The sequence below is a fragment of the Eschrichtius robustus genome, chromosome 8 (assembly GCF_028021215.1).
Source record: "Eschrichtius robustus isolate mEscRob2 chromosome 8, mEscRob2.pri, whole genome shotgun sequence".
Taxonomy (NCBI): Eukaryota; Metazoa; Chordata; class Mammalia; order Artiodactyla; family Eschrichtiidae; genus Eschrichtius; species Eschrichtius robustus.
The window spans coordinates 24763140-24783631 of record NC_090831.1 but is presented as its reverse complement, the minus strand read 5'-3'; the positions used below and the strand labels follow the sequence as shown (position 1 = coordinate 24783631).

General features: G+C 31.7%; 1 protein-coding gene across 1 annotated transcript in view; it reads left to right on the top strand.

Annotated features, from left to right (window-relative positions):
- Positions 1–20492, top strand: part of SEMA3C (semaphorin 3C) — a 184929-nt gene that overhangs the window by 102199 nt on the left and 62238 nt on the right. Inside the window, exons 5-11 of the mRNA XM_068550451.1 lie at positions 460–579; positions 7256–7346; positions 11196–11315; positions 12718–12860; positions 14162–14276; positions 16296–16365; positions 18113–18257. Of these exons, the coding sequence (XP_068406552.1) occupies positions 460–579; positions 7256–7346; positions 11196–11315; positions 12718–12860; positions 14162–14276; positions 16296–16365; positions 18113–18257 (804 nt within the window). The remainder of the gene's footprint in view (positions 1–459; positions 580–7255; positions 7347–11195; positions 11316–12717; positions 12861–14161; positions 14277–16295; positions 16366–18112; positions 18258–20492) is intronic.

Here is a 20492-nt window from a genome sequence, read left to right as displayed (position 1 = left end):
CCACTGTTAACTAATGATAATATGGACCTTCTATAAACACAAGTTCATTCAAACCATGAATGAATAATATGTGAGGGTGCGTGTGTGTATGTGTAATGTTTTGAGGAAAATCTGAGCAAACAATTTGGTGTACCTTTCAATTTCTAAACTTTCTCAGATAAAGAGTAAGCTCATAAAGTTTCAGAACATAAAAAAAAAAAAACAACAAAGTTTCAGAACATAAAATTTTTTTTAATGTATTTATTTCAGTATATAAATACTGAAATACGAGAGACATATCATTTTACTCATTATCTGGTAAACTACCTTCCTCCTAAAATACACCATGTTCTCTTGTTATCTCCTAACAATAATTAAAAAGGACAGAAAGGAAAATGTATAACAAAGTATCACAGTGATACTTAGAAATAGCTATAAAAGTCATTCGGTTACTAACCGCTTATTTACCTATTGTTTTAGCATGGCTGCGGGAACTTCGTCCGTGTAATTCAGGCTTTCAACCGCACGCATTTGTACGTTTGTGGGAGTGGTGCTTTCAGCCCGGTCTGTACTTACTTGAACAGAGGGAGGAGATCAGAGGTAAGTGTAACAATTTGTCATTCTTAGTTTGATGTTAGTGTCAAAAGACTTCTTACAACTGTATTTAACAGTAAAAACTTGGAAATATCATTAATGGCCATAAAAAAAGTTTCAAGCCCTTTAAACACAAAATATATTACATTTGGTTCCTGTCTGCCAGGTTACTTAAAGTGTAGCCTTTTGCCTTCAATTAAATATATATGTTTCTGAATGGAAAAGCTGCAGAAGATAAAGGAAGGAGAATGGTATAATTTCATAATTACGCAGAGCATAAGGTATTGATAATATTTGCTCCAAATTATAGAAATATTGTAGTATAAACTCACTTTCTCAAATCTATTTTAAGTAATTTCTTATTTATTATATTTTAAATTTGGTAAATTTTTATGAGGTAGACACCTGTAAGAGATGTATAAAGCAGGATGACAAGTGCCTTAGCTGAAAAGAACTTTATGTAATTAATAAATCATACTTCCATTTTAGACCAACATTGGTCTACACTAGGCTATTATAGCTTTATTTTTACATTGGTTAAAATGATTTGGGGTTCTGTGAACAAAAGCATTTACTAAAGACTAAATACATAGCTAATTGTATAGTCAAATATAAGGCTGTTTGAACTTCACCTGTGATATTTAAGACTGTGTTTATCTCAGTTCACAATTATTGACTAAGGAAACTACGCATTAGATCAAAAGAGTTTTCCTTATTCTTTTAATGAAACATGTTGCTTTACTTAATACAAGTATTTTAAAACTGAATTCTTTCAAATTAACTTGCTTTTGTTTCATTATGCAACTTAAATCTAGAAAGTCCAGTTCTTAAATAATACCTTAATTCAGTTTTAGAGATTAGAATTGTAAAAAAGGATTAAATATTGCTACTGATATACTTAATTAAGTTTATTTTTCTTTAACAAGGATTCATCCACTTTAGTACTAACATAATTGAACAATGATTTCCTCTAGTCTTTTATTATTAAATTTTTTTCAGACATGTAATTTATATGCATCTATCTTTCAGTGAATAAAAAGCCATTTAAAAATAAATGAGTAATTATAATTTGACCCCAAATTGAGCCATTTACAAGTAGTTTAAGGTGATATGAAATATTAAAATTCTTAACGAAAACTAAAGCTATGCTTCTTGGAAGAGTACAGTTGGCTGCATTGAGCTTGTCATTAGAACCACATGCCTGTGATCAGCTGATTAAATAAACTAGTGGCCCAGACGTCTGCAGTCTGTCAGACACTCCACTGAGGGCTGTGCGGTCACTGTACAGGCCAACTGCATAGCGGTTTTCATATTTTAAATAAAATCATTTTCCCATGTACAAATTGCCCACTATACACTTCAGGGTTTAATTGGGAAGTTGGTCCAAAAAATAATCCCCTTTGGAAAACCAGCATGGAATAAATTTTAATCACTTTACTAAATATGAACTACTTTAGTCTCACTTCAAAAGATGTGTTTCAAAGGGGAATCATTTCCATTAATTAATCTCTTTAAATAATATCTTAAGAGCCTATTTAAGTGTGAAAAAGATTATGAAATTTTAAGCTTTTTGTTTTCCTTAATAGTCAACTCAAGTCAAAGTGTTTCACCACAACATCATTTTTATATATCTGTAGTATATAAATAATAATATAAATATAGAATGCACAGTTTTATCAGACATCTTATGTATTTATTTTCTTTAGAATGAAAGATCACATGATGCAGAAAGTTGTATTTTGAGAGAATTCTCCTTATTCATCACTAACATTGTATTTTGTCGTGATCAGAGGTAGTACTTACTGCTAACACCCTATGTTAGTACTAAGATATGGCAGTTTTCATGTATCTGAAACCACTTGGAAAGTGAACCAGGTTAGGGTGGCACACTCATTAAGTATTCCTGTTTATTTCTGAGACACTATCTACCATCTTTTATCTGCCTGTCTAATAGCAATTCATTGGTTCTCAGAGAACATTTTATAACCCTACTTCACATTTGGAACACCACGCACTTTCATGAGACTCTATGGCCCTTCCATTATTTTGTGAGACTGATTCAGAGCTTTCCTAGAGCAATTCAATGGTGTCCATCCAAAGAGCCTACAATCTTTGCTACATAGATTCCTAACCATAGTTCTTCTCTTTTATCCACTGTCTTCTGTTTCTGGAAAAAAATAAAGCAACACAAGTAAATGATGACTTTAAATAATGAATGAAACATTAATAAGAAACAATTATTGGTTAATTGTGCTGCACATTCTTGGAATGTTACCTCTCATCTCTGGTTGATTTTATCAGATGCCTCCATAACACCAGTTCCCATAATTGAATACTGTTTAAGCCCCGGATGCTGCCACTCATCAAGCAGATAACCTTGCCTTTGACTGACCAAGAATATCACAGGCATTCAAATTATTCCATGTGCTTTTTGAACAAAATTAATCACCAAACTTTTCTGTTTATGCATCTTTTTGTGGCTTTTCTCTTGTCAGAAGAATAGCTGTGCATTTTCCTTATCAAGAAAGTTCTCTGATCTTTAGCCTTCACTGTTTTACGTCTTCATTCCCTTTCCCCTGTATTTACTCTTTTTTTCTTGTTCAACAGTAAGTTTTCTTTCCCGTGACGTTTTTTCAACTCTTCTCCTTTCTCTTTCTTTTACTTTATCACAAAACTTCTCGGATTAATAGGCTATATTTTCAGCTTTTATAATCCTATTTTCCATGTCTTTCATTAAACCTTTCTAATCTAAATTTCATTTTCACCCATTAACTGAAACTCTTCCCTAATGACCAAGATTCTCAGTGATCAAATGGACTCCCCCTAATCAGCATCCTTTCGCCTAGACCAATCTATGACATGTTGGTCATGCCCTCTATTTTTCAGTGCTGTTATTGACATCTATAACTATGGGACATTTTGCCATGCCTTCTTTCCTGATTTTTCAGCATGTACTCTCTTTCTGGTCCTATTTTTTCTCTTATTGATTCAATCTACAAATATGTATTTATTTAATAAGAGTAATGGCAGAAACAAAATCATTTCAGAACTTGTAAGCTACCTTTAAGATACTGGTCTTTGCCCTGTGTCCAAGAAGAAGCAACTGAAACAATCTTAAGCAGAAAGTGCCATGAACAGAATTGTGTTGTCACTTGTATTTTACATTACATGGATACTTTTGTTGTTCATTTTTTGTTTGTTTGTTTGTTAGCATCTTTATTTATAAAGTTGCCATGAACTGAGATGAGAAACAATGAAGAGAACCATTGGGTTCAAACCATGGGTTTGATTCTGTTGAGTCTGAGATGCTGCTGAAAGATACAAGTAGAAATATCAAGTAGGCAGCTGAATATAAATTTGGCTATATAAATGTTTGAGTAATTGTTTCATAAGAGTAACTGAAGCCCAAACAAAGTGTAGGTTTAATCATGCAGAAAGAGTATAGTATGAAAAAAGTGATTATGACTGAGACTTGAGGATCTCCTAACTTTAAATGGCCAGATGGAGGAAAAGGGATCTCCAAAAAAAGACTAAAAAGAAACAACAAGAGGAGAGGAAAAAAAAAAAAAGAAGAGTGTGTTGGTTCTGGGAATAAAAACAAGTCATTTAAAAAAGATAGAAGTGGACAACAATCTCAAATACCATTGAGAATCCAAGAAAGAAGAGGTCTAAAAAAATAAGCGCTCAATTGTGTACATGATAGTCATTAGGGGTCTTGCCAGAAAAGGGTTTCAATAGAGCAGTTGAGGTTGGATGCCAAACTGAAGTGGATTGAGAAGAAAGTGAGAACTCAGGAAATGGTGATGAGTATATGTAATTCTTTAAGAAATGTGATTCTCAAGGAGAGTAATGTATAAGAGCTGAAGGGGTTGTTGAAATAATGTTGTCAAGGATCCAGTTAATGAGATTAAAGAACAAGTAGGGGACTTACCTGTTGGCACAGTGGTTAAGAATCCACCTGCCAATGCAGGAGATACAAGTTTGAGCCCTGGTCCGGGAAAATTCCACATGCAGAGGAACAACTAAGCCTGTGTGCCACAACTGCCGAGCCCATGAGCCACAACTACTGAAGCCTGCGTGCCTAGAGCTCGTGCTCTGCAACAAGAGAAGCCACCACAATGAGAAACCCGTGCACCGCAATGAAGAGTAGCCCCTGCTCGCCACAACTAGAGAAAGCCCGTGCACAGCAATGAAGACCCAACGCAGGCAAAAATCAATAAATAAAATAATTAAAAAAAAAAAAAAAAAAAAAGAACAAGTAGGGATAATGGAAAGTATAAGTTGCCTAAGAAGACTGGATAAGATAGGATCTGAAACACTGGTGGAAGGATTGGCCTCAGAGTAAGAGAAATATTTCCTCTCGTGTATTAGTGGATGTATTAGCGTATAGTTATATATTTGGTAGTGAGAAGCTGATGCCTCATTTAAGGGCTTCACTTTCTCAGCAACATGGTTGTCAATCATATGAGCTGAGAATAAATTGGTAGATTTGACAATAGTGGCAATGGTTTGAAGCTATCAATGGAAGAACCAGTTGACAGAGTGTCCTTGAAAGGTTGCTGAGCAGTGTAGAGGGTTCATTTTAAGTTGGTGATCACAAATCTATACTATGTTGAATACACCTTGTTGGATAACCTTTGGCAAAATGCTTAGAAGTTTGGAGGCAGGTGTGGAGAATGTAGATAGATGTGTCTTTACAGGCTATGGGTGCAATGACAAAAATCACAGATTCAAGGAAATTAATATTGATATTTTTGCAAAAAAACTTAAAAAGCATGGAATCTAAACTGGTTAATAAAGAAAGTCAAGAAGATAGAAGGCTGATAAATTGTAAAAAATAGAAAGGGTTCTTAGGCGATGAGTTTGAAGAATTGTTGCAGGGTGCTTGAATTAGTCATTATTCACGTGGATCACATCCCTTCCTGGTGATGACAAGATCTAGACTATCACTGTGTGAGTGCAAGGAAGCCATGCAATGGAGAAGGAAGTCAGTGGCGAGCAAGTGGTGCCTAAGCAATCTCCTCAATTCCTGCAGTGCCAACTGTCACTTTTTTAGTCAAATCTATGTATGACTCTGGCTACACAACCAAGTTTACTAAACTGTATTGTTTTCCTGCAAGTTTATCATTGTTTAGTTTCGTTATTATATAAATGATGACCTCTTGGAAAGCAGACATAGGAGTCAGGAGACTGAATTTTAATTTTGCTTTTGTCACTATTTAGCTATGGGTGATCTTGGACAAGTCATATTTTCCTCATCTTTAGAGTTAATCCATGAACAGCGTCGTGTTATAGGACCTTTCTAGGCTAGAGCACTGTGATTCTTTTTAAGCTGTCTAATTTCCCATTACCTCAGGGATTTCCTGCCAATACGTCAAACTCAGTATAACAAAAATGAACTAGTTTTATTTTCTTTAAAGAGTCAAAACTTCAGAATTAACTTTGTTTTCTTCATCTTCTTGAGTTACCTCCAATTTGTTATTGATTGCCAAGCTCTGTTGATTTTCACTTTACAAATCCTCTTACATCTTTACCACTCTTACCCTGACCACTGAGACCTAATTCCTGGACTACTGCAGTTCAAAACCAGTTTGTTTTCTTGAATCCAGTGTCTGTCTTTACAACCACCATTCTCAATCTTCTTAAAGCACAAGTAAGGCCCTATCTTCTTAAAGCAATGTTTTGATCCTTTTATTCCATGCTCAAAAATGTTGAGCCCGCATTTCATTCAGGATAATTTTGAAAAACAGCTTGATAATTAAGGTCCTCCATCATTTAATGCAATCTACAAATGTGATCATTTTTCTTTGAATTTTAGTAGTAGCTTTTACTAACTTTATATAAGAAAAAAGATAAATATACCAACAAAATGCTCCCTCTCAGTGAGGCTACACTGACCACTATATTTCAAATTGAACCCACTGCCCCCCATCCGTGGATTTCCCTAGTCCCATTCCCTGCTTAATTTTTTTCCTAAGCACTGAGTACCATCTAACATACTTTATATTTTACGTATTTATTCTCTTTATATTCTTTATTTATATTGTCTGTCATTAGATTATAAATTACCTACAGGTAAGGATTTTTGTCTATTTTGTTTACTCTACCCCCAATGTTTTGTCAGTGTCTGGCAAGTAGTAGGTGCTCAATAAATTTTTGTTAAATAAATAAATGAATGAGTAAAAGAAGCATTTTTATCTAAATTATGAATTATTTTGTTGAATCTAGTATAATGCTTTATATAACAAAATAAGTGGTAACATAAAATTTTATGTTTAAAAAAAATCTTGATTATTTTGAAAGTACCATAATTCTTATACACATTGTTTCTCTGTAATCAGTTTTCTTCTTTTGGCCAATGTTCAACATACCTAGTTCAGGTTTACAATGATCCTTGATTTCCAAGTGTTTTTTATTGATGTTGATTTGAGAACTTGTTGGATCAGCTTTATGGGGAGTGTAGTAGGATGTGAACTTGACCTGCTGAGGTCAGCTTTATAACTTACAAATGGATTCCTCTTATAGGCCAAGAAAGTCTTAATATAGTAAAATTGAGAAGGCATAAGCAACCAAGTAGAAAGCATATTATTTATGATGGTGCTTTGTTTTACTAAAGAACAACTGGTTAACTAAGATAAAGTAATTTATTGTTACTACATTTCCAATTTTATCTGTAATAAAGGACCAAGTTTTCATGATTGACTCCAAGTGTGAATCTGGAAAAGGACGCTGCTCTTTCAACCCCAATGTGAACACAGTGTCTGTTATGATCAGTAAGTGGAAAATAAAAGAGGGAGGGGGAAATATTTTTTAAAAAAGGAAATTAAAGAAAATAAATTCATGATACCATATGTCCATTTTGGATAGCTGCATGGATGATAACACCTGAGTAAAATAATAGAAAGAATGTTGTGAGAAATTTTAATTTCTCATTTCCAAGAATATTCATGATTAAATGATAACCATGTATTTTTTCATCTAATATGACTGCTGTCATTTGTAGAGCAAGTCAACCATTTAAAAAGCGTATGTATGTATATACATATATTAATAGGTATTGTGTATATGCATACATATATTAATATATATTATAAAGTAAATTTCAGTGTTTTCTGCAGTTGTTTTTCTAGTATTAATTATATTCACTTTTCCTCATGTTTTAGTAATCTTTTACAAATGATTAAAACTGGTATTTCTTTCATGAGAAAGAATAACAAAGTGCATGTGTTAGCCAAGTACATTCTCTGTGGATTGTCTAGAAGTTGCTGTACTAAAAAAGATGTGCTCGTAAAATCACTTTTTTATTTTCTCATTTTTTATAAAATATATCAGTTAAGAAGCAGGCCCAGTTGCTTGCTGCTACACACATTAACAAATCAATGTCCTTGAGTCTCAATCATCCAGTGCCTGTCTATACCTCACTTAAAAGACATTCTTTTCTGGCTAATTAAGACACTTCTAGAATATGTCTGACTTAACATTAGTTGACTATGGGACAAATCTTGGATTTCAGTATGCCGATTATATAGTAAATGCTTTTCCCTTTTTGTTTCTCTATATATTGCCAGTGGTAAAATTGCATCATTTGACAGTAGAACAGGTGGAAAAATAATTAATTTGTTCAAAACCCTATGCTTTGATTCATTTAAAAAGGCAACTTATCTTTCTTTCTCAGATCTGGAAACTAAATTAAGACAAATACATCCCGCACTGGCTGAAATGTGAGCTTGGAAATTATCCAGTAAATTATTTCCCTATAGTCATTCAAATTGGGCAGGGAGGAAATGAAAGTGTATCATTAGGACAGAAAAATTAGAAAGCTTTGAAACTTCAAGATATCCAATTAAGTCTGAGGCAGAGTATTTTCAAATAAGTTTCTAAATATTATTTAATAGAAGCAGTGTCTCAGAAAGTGTTTTCTTCATGAGGAAGAAAATTTTATTCACCTTTAGAAACTGTAAGATTTGTATAGTACTAGATAAAAATATAAAGTTTTCACTTATTTCAAGTTAAATGCTATGAAAATAAACTTCTAAATTCTAAATTATTGTTAACATATATTGGAGTTTTATCTCATCAAATATTATTTAGAACAAAAAAGGGTTAAAACAAGGCAGTAGAAATTTTCCTGTTAAACTGTAGTAAGTCATGTAATAGTTTTGTGCTTTAGAGAATTGGATTCATTTATGAAATTAAAGTTGTTATTGCTCTTCATTTTTCAAGGACCTGAGACTTCAATTTCTAGGCTTATATTCCTATGCTACTTTTTAATATTTTGATTAACATTATAATTTTTAGTCTCAAAGAAAATCATTAAACAGTTTGCTTAACTTGAAACCTGAAACTAAAAAGAGCAGGAAGCTTTATAACCTTATATTTATCATCTTATTTATTGTACTGATTATCCCTGTAATATTATCTCTAATATTGTGCATTTCATTTGTGTAGTCATCTCACTTTGCCATTTGATGTTTTATCATTTCTGTTCAATTGCAGTGCACTAAATAACACAACTTTGTTAAAATATTTCTATCTATTAAAGTGCCAAGAAACGTTGAGCATTAGAAGAATTTCAAATTACATAATATAGCGTGGAATCTGGCCCAACGTGCTAGTGTTCTTTTGCTATTTTTCGTAATTATTGTAGCAGAACAAAGTCAGATGACATCTCTTAAAGAACCTCTTCAAAACCTCATGAGATATTTTTTAGTCAGTGGAAGTACAACTGGAAAGCAAAATATTTTTGGATTAAAGTTTAAAAGGAGCTAGTTTATCTTTGCATAAACCCTACAATGAAATTCTGAAAAAAAAGAATTTCTACTCTCAAATAAAATTCTTTCCAAAATGACATTAATTAAATATTTCTTACACAAAATAAAGCAGAAACTTTATTATTCTTAACTTGCTATTAAAATTGCTGAGAATTTAAGACAGGAAATGAAGCCAATTAGCCATCTAACTCTTTTGTAATGTTTAAGACATAACTAATAAGGTGGTATGCAGTAGGGTTAGAATCAGTCCTGTCTACCATAAACCATCCTCTGAGTGTCCTTTTATTTTCCTTCCTGTAAACAGATACGATAATTCAGAGCTGTGCTAATAAATCTATTGAATATCAGGAATTTATAACCTCCTCTTTTGGGCATAATTAGGTATAACAAAGCTGTGAAATAATTAATTACAAAGTTATCTCAATTTAACAATCATTGTATCTACAGAATACTTGTGTAGATGCTTCACAAATGTTCACAAAGTTGTAAAGAAGCTAAATAGCTCAAAATTCTTTCAGGCACTTTTTGTTATCTCCCTATAATCTGTTCCCATGGACTTCAGACCTCTACCAGGAAGCAGAACTTGGCGACACAATGCCTGACATACCCACTTGCTAACTGGTAGGGGTCCAGTTTGTGACCTGGTGAGCACATATTAAAAACATTCCATTCTCCATTCTATCCTAGGCCAACTGGTATTGCTTATTACTAAACAGTGAGCTTAGAGTGCTTTAAAATGTTTCAGTCCTGCCAAAATGACCACAATCTGAAGGTAGCCAGGGGAGTAATTCTAGAACATCAGTCAAAGAACGCAGCTGCATGGTAGTTCAGTGGGCCAAACCTGATCAATTTTATTATTTTTTAAATAGATACTTAACTTTGTACTCAAAGGTCATGTATACCAATTTACTGCTTACTCTCCTTACTAGAATAAAAATTAATGTGGATCTTAACAAATAAGCAAAATGTCCAGTGTTGTGAACATACAGATTAACATATCTTATTTTGTCATTAATGATGATAATTTAATTTAATTTTAAAATATCTTTTTTCTTATCTTTAAGTTTTATTTTATATGTACTAATATGTTAAGACATATATGGTTTATTAACATCATATTATATTGTTAACATAATGTTAACATGTTATGTGTTACAATTGAAAAAGTAGCAGTTTGTTTACCTTAGAGAAACCTTCTAGCATAAAGATCAAAACATATACATTTAATGATGAAATTGTTTTATCATTAATAGTACTTTGACAATTTGATGTGGCTTCCATCTCATGAAATAATAATAATAAAAACTATTATTTTCAATCCCTTTAGTAAAATCATAGAGTTTTTAATATGTAGTGTAAGCTTTTGATCATAATCCAATTCCAATAGAAGTCTGAGATTCAGGGTACTAAATGACTTATCCCTAATTCCCAGTTTAACTACAGCCAAAATTAGAAATCAAGTTTTCTGACTCTTACAGTATTTTTTATTTATTAAAGAAGTAATAATTAAGCCATTTCTTTATTTTTATACCTATATTATTTCTGCCATTTCAGATACACACTACACTATATGATTAAGTTTAGTTAAGTATTTAGTATAATTAAGTACAGGCAGAGGAATTTTTATCTCTATATCAAAAAGATTGTTTTGGTCATTATACAGGTAATAATGAGACCAAATTAAACTTTATCCAATTTTTTAATTTAGTGGGCAATGGAAACCAATTAACAACTACAAATATTCTGTAATATGTGTCATGATCTAGTAAGCAAATTCTCCTTGATTTTAAAAATAGCCTTAAAAACAGTTAAGATTTGCTTTTAATTTTGTTCACATTTGCTTTTTCATAGATGAGGAGCTTTTCTCTGGAATGTATATAGATTTCATGGGGACAGATGCAGCTATTTTTCGAAGTTTAACCAAGAGGAATGCAGTCAGAACTGATCAACACAATTCCAAATGGCTAAGTGGTAAAATAACAGTTTATCCATTTTCTGAGAATCATACTTTAAACTAATTTGTTTAATTTCATAATGAAAATTACATTAAAATGGTTAAAAAGTTAAAATATGAGTAACAACAATTCTGTACTCTGTGATTTTAAATATTTAGGCTAAATAAGTAAATGAAATGAGCCGTATTTCATATTCTAACTCTTTATTAACAATCATAGAATTATCATAGGATATATGAATAAATAAGAGTGACAGTGATATTCATCATATGTACCTATAGACAAGAATCTTCTCCAGTTGTTTAATTGTTGCATATTACAATTAAACGTCATTTATTTATTTGGTCTACTTGTATATTTTAATAATGCCAAATCTAAACATTTTCCTAAATTTATGACAGATATAACGAATAGGGCATATTTAGGAACTCCTATTTGTTTTATGCTTAGATTCTAAAATTATAAAGCTGGTATATATTATTTTTTCACAGTTTGACTAATACTTAATGGAAATCATAAGTATGATAATTTTATGATTATCAGTGTTCAAATGTTTTCAATTTTGGGGGTCACATGGAATTCACATCATGAAAAGTACTCATTTGACTTTAATGTACAATTCCAATCAGTTACTGTTGTTTAGAGGCAGAAGAAACCACTAAGATCTTTGTCATTTCACCCTGGGGAAAATTTAAGCTGACCTTAGATTTGGCAATTCACTTAACATTGCACAGTTAAGCATGAATCACTACAGTTAAGCATCTTATTTCACTGACAGACCAGCACAAGAAAGCAGTGATTGTCCATTTACTTCTTCAAATTATTCCTCCAGTACATCTGGAAATAGAGTATTCCAAAAATTGTTTTGTTCTTGAAATAAGGAATCCCTCTATGTCGTCAAATGACTGCATTTTTTCCTTGAAAAGTTTCCCCTTCATTTCATATGCCGTATTTTAAGTAAAATATGTTTTTCAGATCATGGACTCCCAACTCCTCATTCTGCTTCAGTGAATTTGAGTTTATATGCACTAGATTGAAAACCACACGTTTAAAAACAAACTTTTTTTTCTATGAAACGACTATCAGATCCCATGGGATATAACTGGTAGAAAAGTTTTTCAATATTTTAAAACTCATCAGGCACAAAGAAGTTTTGCAATTAGTGTACTTCCAGAATGTATTTCAGACAGAGAAAAATAGTTTAAGCTTTATATCATAGCTATACTTTGTGGCACTTGACCTTCCAAATGCGGTATGTTCAGTGAATATAATTGCTTGCTTTTAGACTTTCTGGCTATGAATATTGAATTGTTCCTTTATACCAAAGATGGAGAAGGCATGTGCCTGTGGTCTACTTGGATGGAGAGTAGATGGATTTTCATCATGAGTATATATATCGTCTTTGTATTTTTTTCTAGAACCTATGTTTGTGGATGCACATGTTATCCCAGATGGCACTGATCCAAATGATGCTAAGGTGTACTTCTTCTTCAAAGAGAAACTGACTGACAATAGCAGAAGCACAAAACAGATTCATTCCATGATTGCTAGAATATGTCCTGTAAGTATTAAAGTTGTTCTAATTTGAAGAAAGACTAAGAAATTCAAATTATGTAAACATGTCTTCTTTTTCCAATAGTTTATCTTCCTACTTTTTAAATCTACGGTTACAAATTAATAAAATATTAAAAGGAGACATTTAGATTTAATGTTTATTCACATCAGTCATACAAGATAAACACACTATTTTGGAAAATAATTTAATCCAAGGAATATTTTGGTTATGGTTTTACACAAACAGTTTTGATTAATTTTTGCTTTTTTCCATTTTATGCATTAGTATTAAAAAGAAATTGCTAAATTGTATATTATAGAAAGAAATAGAACAATTCTTGTGAATAAAATACAACAAAACATCAGTAAAAGACAATTATTGAGGAACTGTCTATAATAGTGAGAATTAAGAAATGCTTTAGTAAAATACAGTTCTAATTACAAACTGATCAAAATGTTCTTGTGTATCAAGAGTAAGTATACGAAGAAACTCAAAAAAACTCGTCTTCTCACATAAGAGTATTACAGGCTTGTCCTGACTCATTTATGATTAGCATCTTCTGTGCAAAAGTATTTCTTAAAATATTTACTGTTTAAAATAGTCTATTTTTAAACATTACAATATTCCACTGATTTTGGAGCTTATGTGCTTCTCAGTCATTTGGAACAAGGCAGTAAAGCCAGCTGATGATGTGAAAGGCTTCAGGGAGTACAGAAAAAATGTCATTCAATAGAGACTATTTGTGAATGATGCAAATACCATTTTCCCTGCCCTGACCAGAGAAATATGTATATAAAGCATCCGATTAGAAATAGTAAGGATTAAATGATAATGCAGAGAAATGAAGGAGAGAAAATAGAATTATTGGGGACTATTTGGTGTAAGTATAAACCCACTCTCCTGACCACGGTAGAATCTGCACGCTTCCCTGTATACAATCATTTATGTTTGTACTGAAGAAAATGAGTTATCAAGAAAAGGCAAATTAAATTATGTAGTCTCCATAACAGTTTACTCATATTTTCATCAGAAATTTAGAAAGCATTATGGCATATATTTATTAAATTCATTTTGATACATTTTCAGTTGATATCATATAATAGGAGAATAACAGTATAACTAAGGCTATTTTTTAAAAATACTATAGATCTTAAATATTACTCTTAACTATTGATATGCAGATTTGGTTAACATTTCCATCTTTCAGATTATAACAAATCCCCAAATAGTAAGAATCCAAGGTAAATTTTAAACACACTTCAACATTTATTGAAGCAATCTGAAATGTGTTTACGAAATGGTTTCAGAATGACACTGGTGGACTGCGTAGCCTTGTCAACAAGTGGACTACCTTCTTAAAAGCGAGGCTGGTATGCTCGGTAACTGATGAAGATGGTCCGGAAACACACTTTGATGAACTAGGTACGTAAATGTGAGATTGAAAAATGTTCTTGAAAGAGAGTTTGTAAAGTTTACGTATTTTAATAAACTCTCACAAGAGGATGTATTTTTCATGAATGTTTTCAGCATAAATAAGTGCTGATTTGAATTAATGATCTGGATACTGTTCATGAATTTCCTGAAGTATTTTTTAAATCTGTCTTGCCCCTAAGTGCACTGCTGAAACATTTAGTTCATTGAATCCACCATGATATATGAATCCGTGTGTTTTGTGTGTGTGTTTGTGTCTGTTTTAGAGAGAGAAGAGAGAGGTATTTATATAATTTATTTATAAGTAATGATATGTTTGTGCTTTTCTAAAATAAATGTGTATTTCATATATATTTGAATTCTGATATTCTGGTTTAAAATTAGTTTGTATGAGAATACAGCTATATATTTTTACTATAGTTAATGGACAGAATAGAGGTTAGATGGAGAAGTGTCAGAGTAGAAAGTAGACTTGTGCTCCAGTTTTAGGTCTTCTTGGTGACCCTGGGACTAAATATTCTCATCATGTGTGACATGAGGAGGGTTATACTTTCCAGGTCAAATAAGGACTGACAATCTGATTCCTTTCTACCAAGGAACAGTTCTCTCTTTTTTTTTTTTTTAACTTAATTTAATTTTATTTTTTATACAGCAGGTTCTTATTAGTTATCTACTTTATACATATTAGTGTATACATGTCAATCCCAATCTCCCAGTTCATCACAGCACCACCACCCCCCCCATCCACGCTTTTCCCCCTTGGTGTCCATATGTTTTGAACAGTAGGATAACTTGGTACACATCATAGTATCATGTTTACTAAGTGCCATTTAGAAATGACTTTTATTTTGCTTTAATTCATTAAAATATAAAATGCTGGTTAGTCTCAAATACTGAGGCAGGTGATGAGGTAAGCAATAAAAATGTATTATAATATGGAAAAAATACTGGTTCTAGCAACTACAATAACTGAAATAGACAGTTGGTCTCCTCAGAAAGCCATTATGTTGATCATAGAAATACAAGTTTTTATTTCAGCTTTTCTAGAAAAAAGTTCTAAGTATGATTTCATGTTATAACCTAGTTACTCATTATTTCCCCCCAAATTCTTTGCAAGTATATTTATGTTTCAGTGACTTAGAATGTTTCAGTCTTTCCCGTTTTTAGGGAGAATAGACAGTGCCAGCCTTTTATGGAAAGACTAGTGGTTATTAATTTATTGCTTAAGAGGTTCTAAATTTATTGTGAATAACAAAATACATCTTTCTTTGTATTGGTCAGCAAGAATCTTACTTGCAAAAAGGCCACTAAATCCAGATCTTTCTTGCATTCATAACAATTGGTTTGTTAATTGGAATTTCCTATCAGAAATTTACTTCTAGGTTCTGTTATGTATTACTGCACCTTACGATCTATACTTTTGCCTTTGCCTCAATATACTTTAAAATTCTTGTTGTTAGGGGAACTATTGATTAAATAAAAATATCACTAGCAATTTTGACTAAAGGACAAAAAGTCTTATTTTATAAGTCATTGTGAAAAAGTTTTCTTCCATGTTCCAAATTCTAACCCTAGATTAAAAAGAAATTGAGATTTGTAATACTTTTTAAATTAAAAATGTAATATATTGTCATTAAGGATATTTAGAAAATTCAGGAAAAAAGAAGAAACAGGAAAATTTCTGTAGCTTTGTTAACCAGAAACACTCACTGGTAATCTTCTTATTGTATTCTGATGTATAGTTTTAAGGTTTACATGGTTCTGGTCCATATTAAATACCATTGTGTCTTTTCTATTTAATATTATTTCATTAGCATAGTTTCCATAAGTGTTTGTATAACATTTTATTTAATTTACTTTACCATGTGCTTATCATTTAGTTGCTGTCAAATTATCATGATGCTGTAGGAATATCTTTCTGAATAATACTTTTCGTAGTTGAAATTATTTCTTAGGATAAATTTTTTAAATATTTGGGAATCTTAAAAAATTGATATTTCCCTTTTATAGAGGATGTGTTTCTGCTGGAAACTGATAACCCAAGGACAACACTAGTGTATGGCATTTTTACAACATCAAGGTAATTATTAAACAATTACATTGTATGAGTTAAACAATAAACTTTATTAAGTAATAGTAATTATTATAAAAACGTTCTTTTCAACTCTTTAATTTTACTTAACACTTAAGATGTAACTCTCTCATTTTATTACTTTTGCCTGATTACTAAAATATATTTAAGCTGAACTCAGAGTTTCAAAATAGTTTTGTATGGGGTATTTATAATGATTATATGCTATTTTTCTCAAAGAAAGGAAAATATAAACTGCAATGCAGGGATAATGTACATAAGCTATATTGTTTTAAGGAAATAATTTGAAGACTCATGATGCAAATAAAACTCTTGGCATTTCTATTATAATTTTTATTTCAATAGCAATCTAAAGTGATAACTATCAACACACTAAACCAGTTTTCATGTTCCATGTGACAGTATTTTAGATATTTGAAAATAGCTTTGTTTTCTAATTTATCTGGAATGCCCAATCCCAGTTATCATGTATTTCAAGACAGTTCAGCATATTCTCATCCTTTCCTGTGTGTATTCCTGTGTACTCATTTTACACCAGGAATGTTATTCAGAATTCAGCACAATACTCCAGTTGTGATATGGCCAATTCAGAATGTCCTTTTCATCAGACAGTCAACTACAAAATGAAAATCTAAAGATTTTACCATTATTCTCTAGTGGGGGAAACATGGTAAAATTGTAAACTGTAATGAGCCATTCACAGTAAAAGAATATCACAGGGATATTGATTATAAATCATATTTACTTTGCCCTGTAAGATATCTAAAAAGATGTCTTTCAGGATGAGTTTAACTCCTGTTTTAACAAAGGAAATAGTCTTGATTTAACTCACAAAGAATTGAACGAAGCCAAAAGAACCAAATTCTTAAGAAGAAAATGCTTGTCTCAAAAAAGTATTTCCCTAGTTTCTGTGTTTCCCTAGTTCTGTGTTTCCCAACACCAATAACTTTAACATAGAAAAAATTTTGTCATTTCTGACTATTAATGCTAATGATTAATAATATATCTTGGTTTTCTCAATGGGCATCTAAGTTTCCCATTAGGCATCTAATTTAAGAGAAATATGTGATTCAGAAAAATGTTGGTTTCAGTCAGTCTGCCTAGTGACAATGGAAATAGTTTTCAGTATGCATCCAAATAAACTTTATGAGAATTTATTGACTAAACATAATTTAAGGAATCTTTTTTGGACTCTATTGTTTACAGCAGAGTAGCAGGGAAAGTTTACAACAATTTCTCCAACTACTATTTAGGACGGCATTGTAAGAATACTCTCACATTGAAATAATCTTAAGACAAAGAGATACAGTGTTCTCTTATTAATGAGATTTATTTCTGTGAGGTAAACTATGATAGGTTACGTTGATACTGATTTAGAATTCAAATCATATTTTTTAATAAATCATCAATTCACTTTTTGTTTAATATCTTCTGCAAGATAAACCAGTTGGAAATTTCTTTGTCTTGTCCTATATTTAGGACAAGTACATTGAGTACTTTTCTATAACTTATTGTCTACTACCAGCATGGGTGAACTAAATGTTTTGATGCTTTTCATATCAATGGCTTATTTCAAAACAGTAGAAGTTTTTTAGTTTTTTACAATGTGTACCATAACATTCAACTTTTCCATGATGAATTACATCAACTTATCACAAATTTTACCATTTATTTTTTAAATTGTATTTAAATTTTAAAAATAAGACAATTAATATTTTTCTATTTTCTTTTTTAGCTCAGTTTTTAAAGGATCAGCAGTGTGTGTGTATCATTTATCTGATATACAGACTGTGTTTAATGGGCCTTTTGCCCACAAAGAAGGGCCCAATCATCAGCTGATTTCCTACCAGGGTAGAATTCCTTATCCTCGCCCTGGAACTGTAAGTATCCAGGAAACTTTCTTTGTTATTTTACTTTTTTAAAAAGTATAAGTTACTAAGATATGAATATCATGCTGATGTTTATTAAATACAACTATAGACCTACTGGTATACTCATTATAATTTTTCAGCTCACAAGTTCTTAGATTTGGGATTTTAAAAATATATATGTTACAGCTTTCTGTACAATTTTTTCTAAGTGCTATTGATAATAAAATCTCATTTGTATTTCAAGACAGCTGGATATGTTAGATAGGGAAGAGATATTTTCCTAATTTTACTGGCATAAAAACCATAGCTTGGAAAGTGTTAACATTCTGGAGGCAGCCTAAGAATTTGAATGCTAGTTGCTTTTCACAATCCTTCCTTATATTAAGGAATCTCATCTACTTTAATGAAAGAATAATCATGTGAGAATTAGTTTAGAGATAAATCATGTGGAGATATTTCAATTTTAGGAATATATTTAGTTAAAAATTATACGTTGTGTGTATTTCTCAAAGAAATAAAATGGTATGTGTCAGCAAGTAATGACAATGAAAGTGATGTAATTCACATAAAATATTTATAAAGTTTTGAGGCATACAAATATAACCATGTCTTGCAACACTGTAGTATTAAGGGATACATTGTAAACTACCTTTTCCAGCTGAAGTTACAGACAGTGCACTGGCAGATTGGAACTGAGTTTTTCTAGGACAATGATCACAGTCTAACTATTTGTTTTTAATTTGGACCATAATAGTGCTGCATTGCATTCTAAAATATTGATTAGTTTCTGTCTCTGTAAAATATCATACAACACACTGATTGAGAGGAGATGTTACACAACTGACCAAGAGGAATATAATTCTCTTATATCCTTGCATTTCATAAAGTAAGGTTATATTTATAAATTGGGTTGGAGGGAAGTAAAGAATGATTTTTTTTAAATTGAAGGATATTTATTAAAATAATATTTACTTAAAATGTTTTTCTTTTTATTTGAATATGAAATCCCCTTTGTCAACATGCTTTCAGACATTCATTCCTCGTAATTTTTACTGACTGTTGATTCACTTTAGTTTTGTGTTATTATTAGAGTTTCTTTGCGATGCATTATTTGCTCCTTTGTTTTCTCATCATTTTAAAGTATACTGCTGTCAAATTTTTTAAAAATAGAAAAAAGTGTGCTAAGCCTGTAAAGAACATGTTTATTCAAAATTAAAAGGGCTCAGGTTTGGTTCCCTGGCTAGGAAGCTCAAAGATTAGTCATTGATATGTATTTTATTAGAACAATTAACTTTTAATTAATTTTGGAAAGATTATCAGAATTGCTACTTATCCAGGAAAGAATTGTTTTAAAAAGTTGTAGTTAATCACGGCTGGCAACAAAGTCTTAACCATAGAATTACCTTCTCCTTTTAAATGATTTCACTTTGATGCTTATAGCTCAACAGAAGATGGAAGAAACATTTAATTATTTGGTACCACACAAGGAAAAGAAGTCAACAGATATATCCATCTTAGGGTACCTCAAGTTGGAGTGTGTTGGATAAGAAGCAGGGTTTACATAGGAGAAGGGAAAGCAAAGGGGAAGCTGAGTCACTTTCAAATTCCATCATTAACTGAAGGCTCTCATTATTTCATTGAATGTAGTTCATGTAGTTTCAAATGATTCACTGATAAAATATCCAAAGATTTGTCATATTTTTGAGAATGGCTTGCTATTTGAATTTGACCAAGTCATTGCTTCATCTTAAATCAGCAAATTAAGAGGCGGTTGTGATTATATATGCTTTCATCAGTTATTCTTTTGAACAAAATATATATGGGATTAGTACAGGAGCAATTGATTTGTAAACTGAATAAAATTCCATTTCCCCCAAATAAAACCTTAAGAGAAACCTCTCAGATACAGATAAAAGAGAGCCACACTCATTGAATCAGGGTTCAAGGCCTCAGAGCCTCAATGAGTGTGTGCTGGAGTTAGCCTGTACCTGGCTGGCAAGAAGAGATTGTGTTCACCTCATCTCAATTAAGGATATCACAGTAGCAACTGGAAATCAGCCATGGTGGGAGTACTACACCATGGAAATTGGCAGATGTTACAAATCAGGGTTTTTCCCCTAAAGAAAAGCACTCCCTGGTCCCGCACTGCCTCATAAGACTCTTCACCCAATGGCAGCTCAAAAGGACTCTGAGAAGGACACTTATGTTGAATGGCAATTATCCTACATAAAATGTGAGACTAGA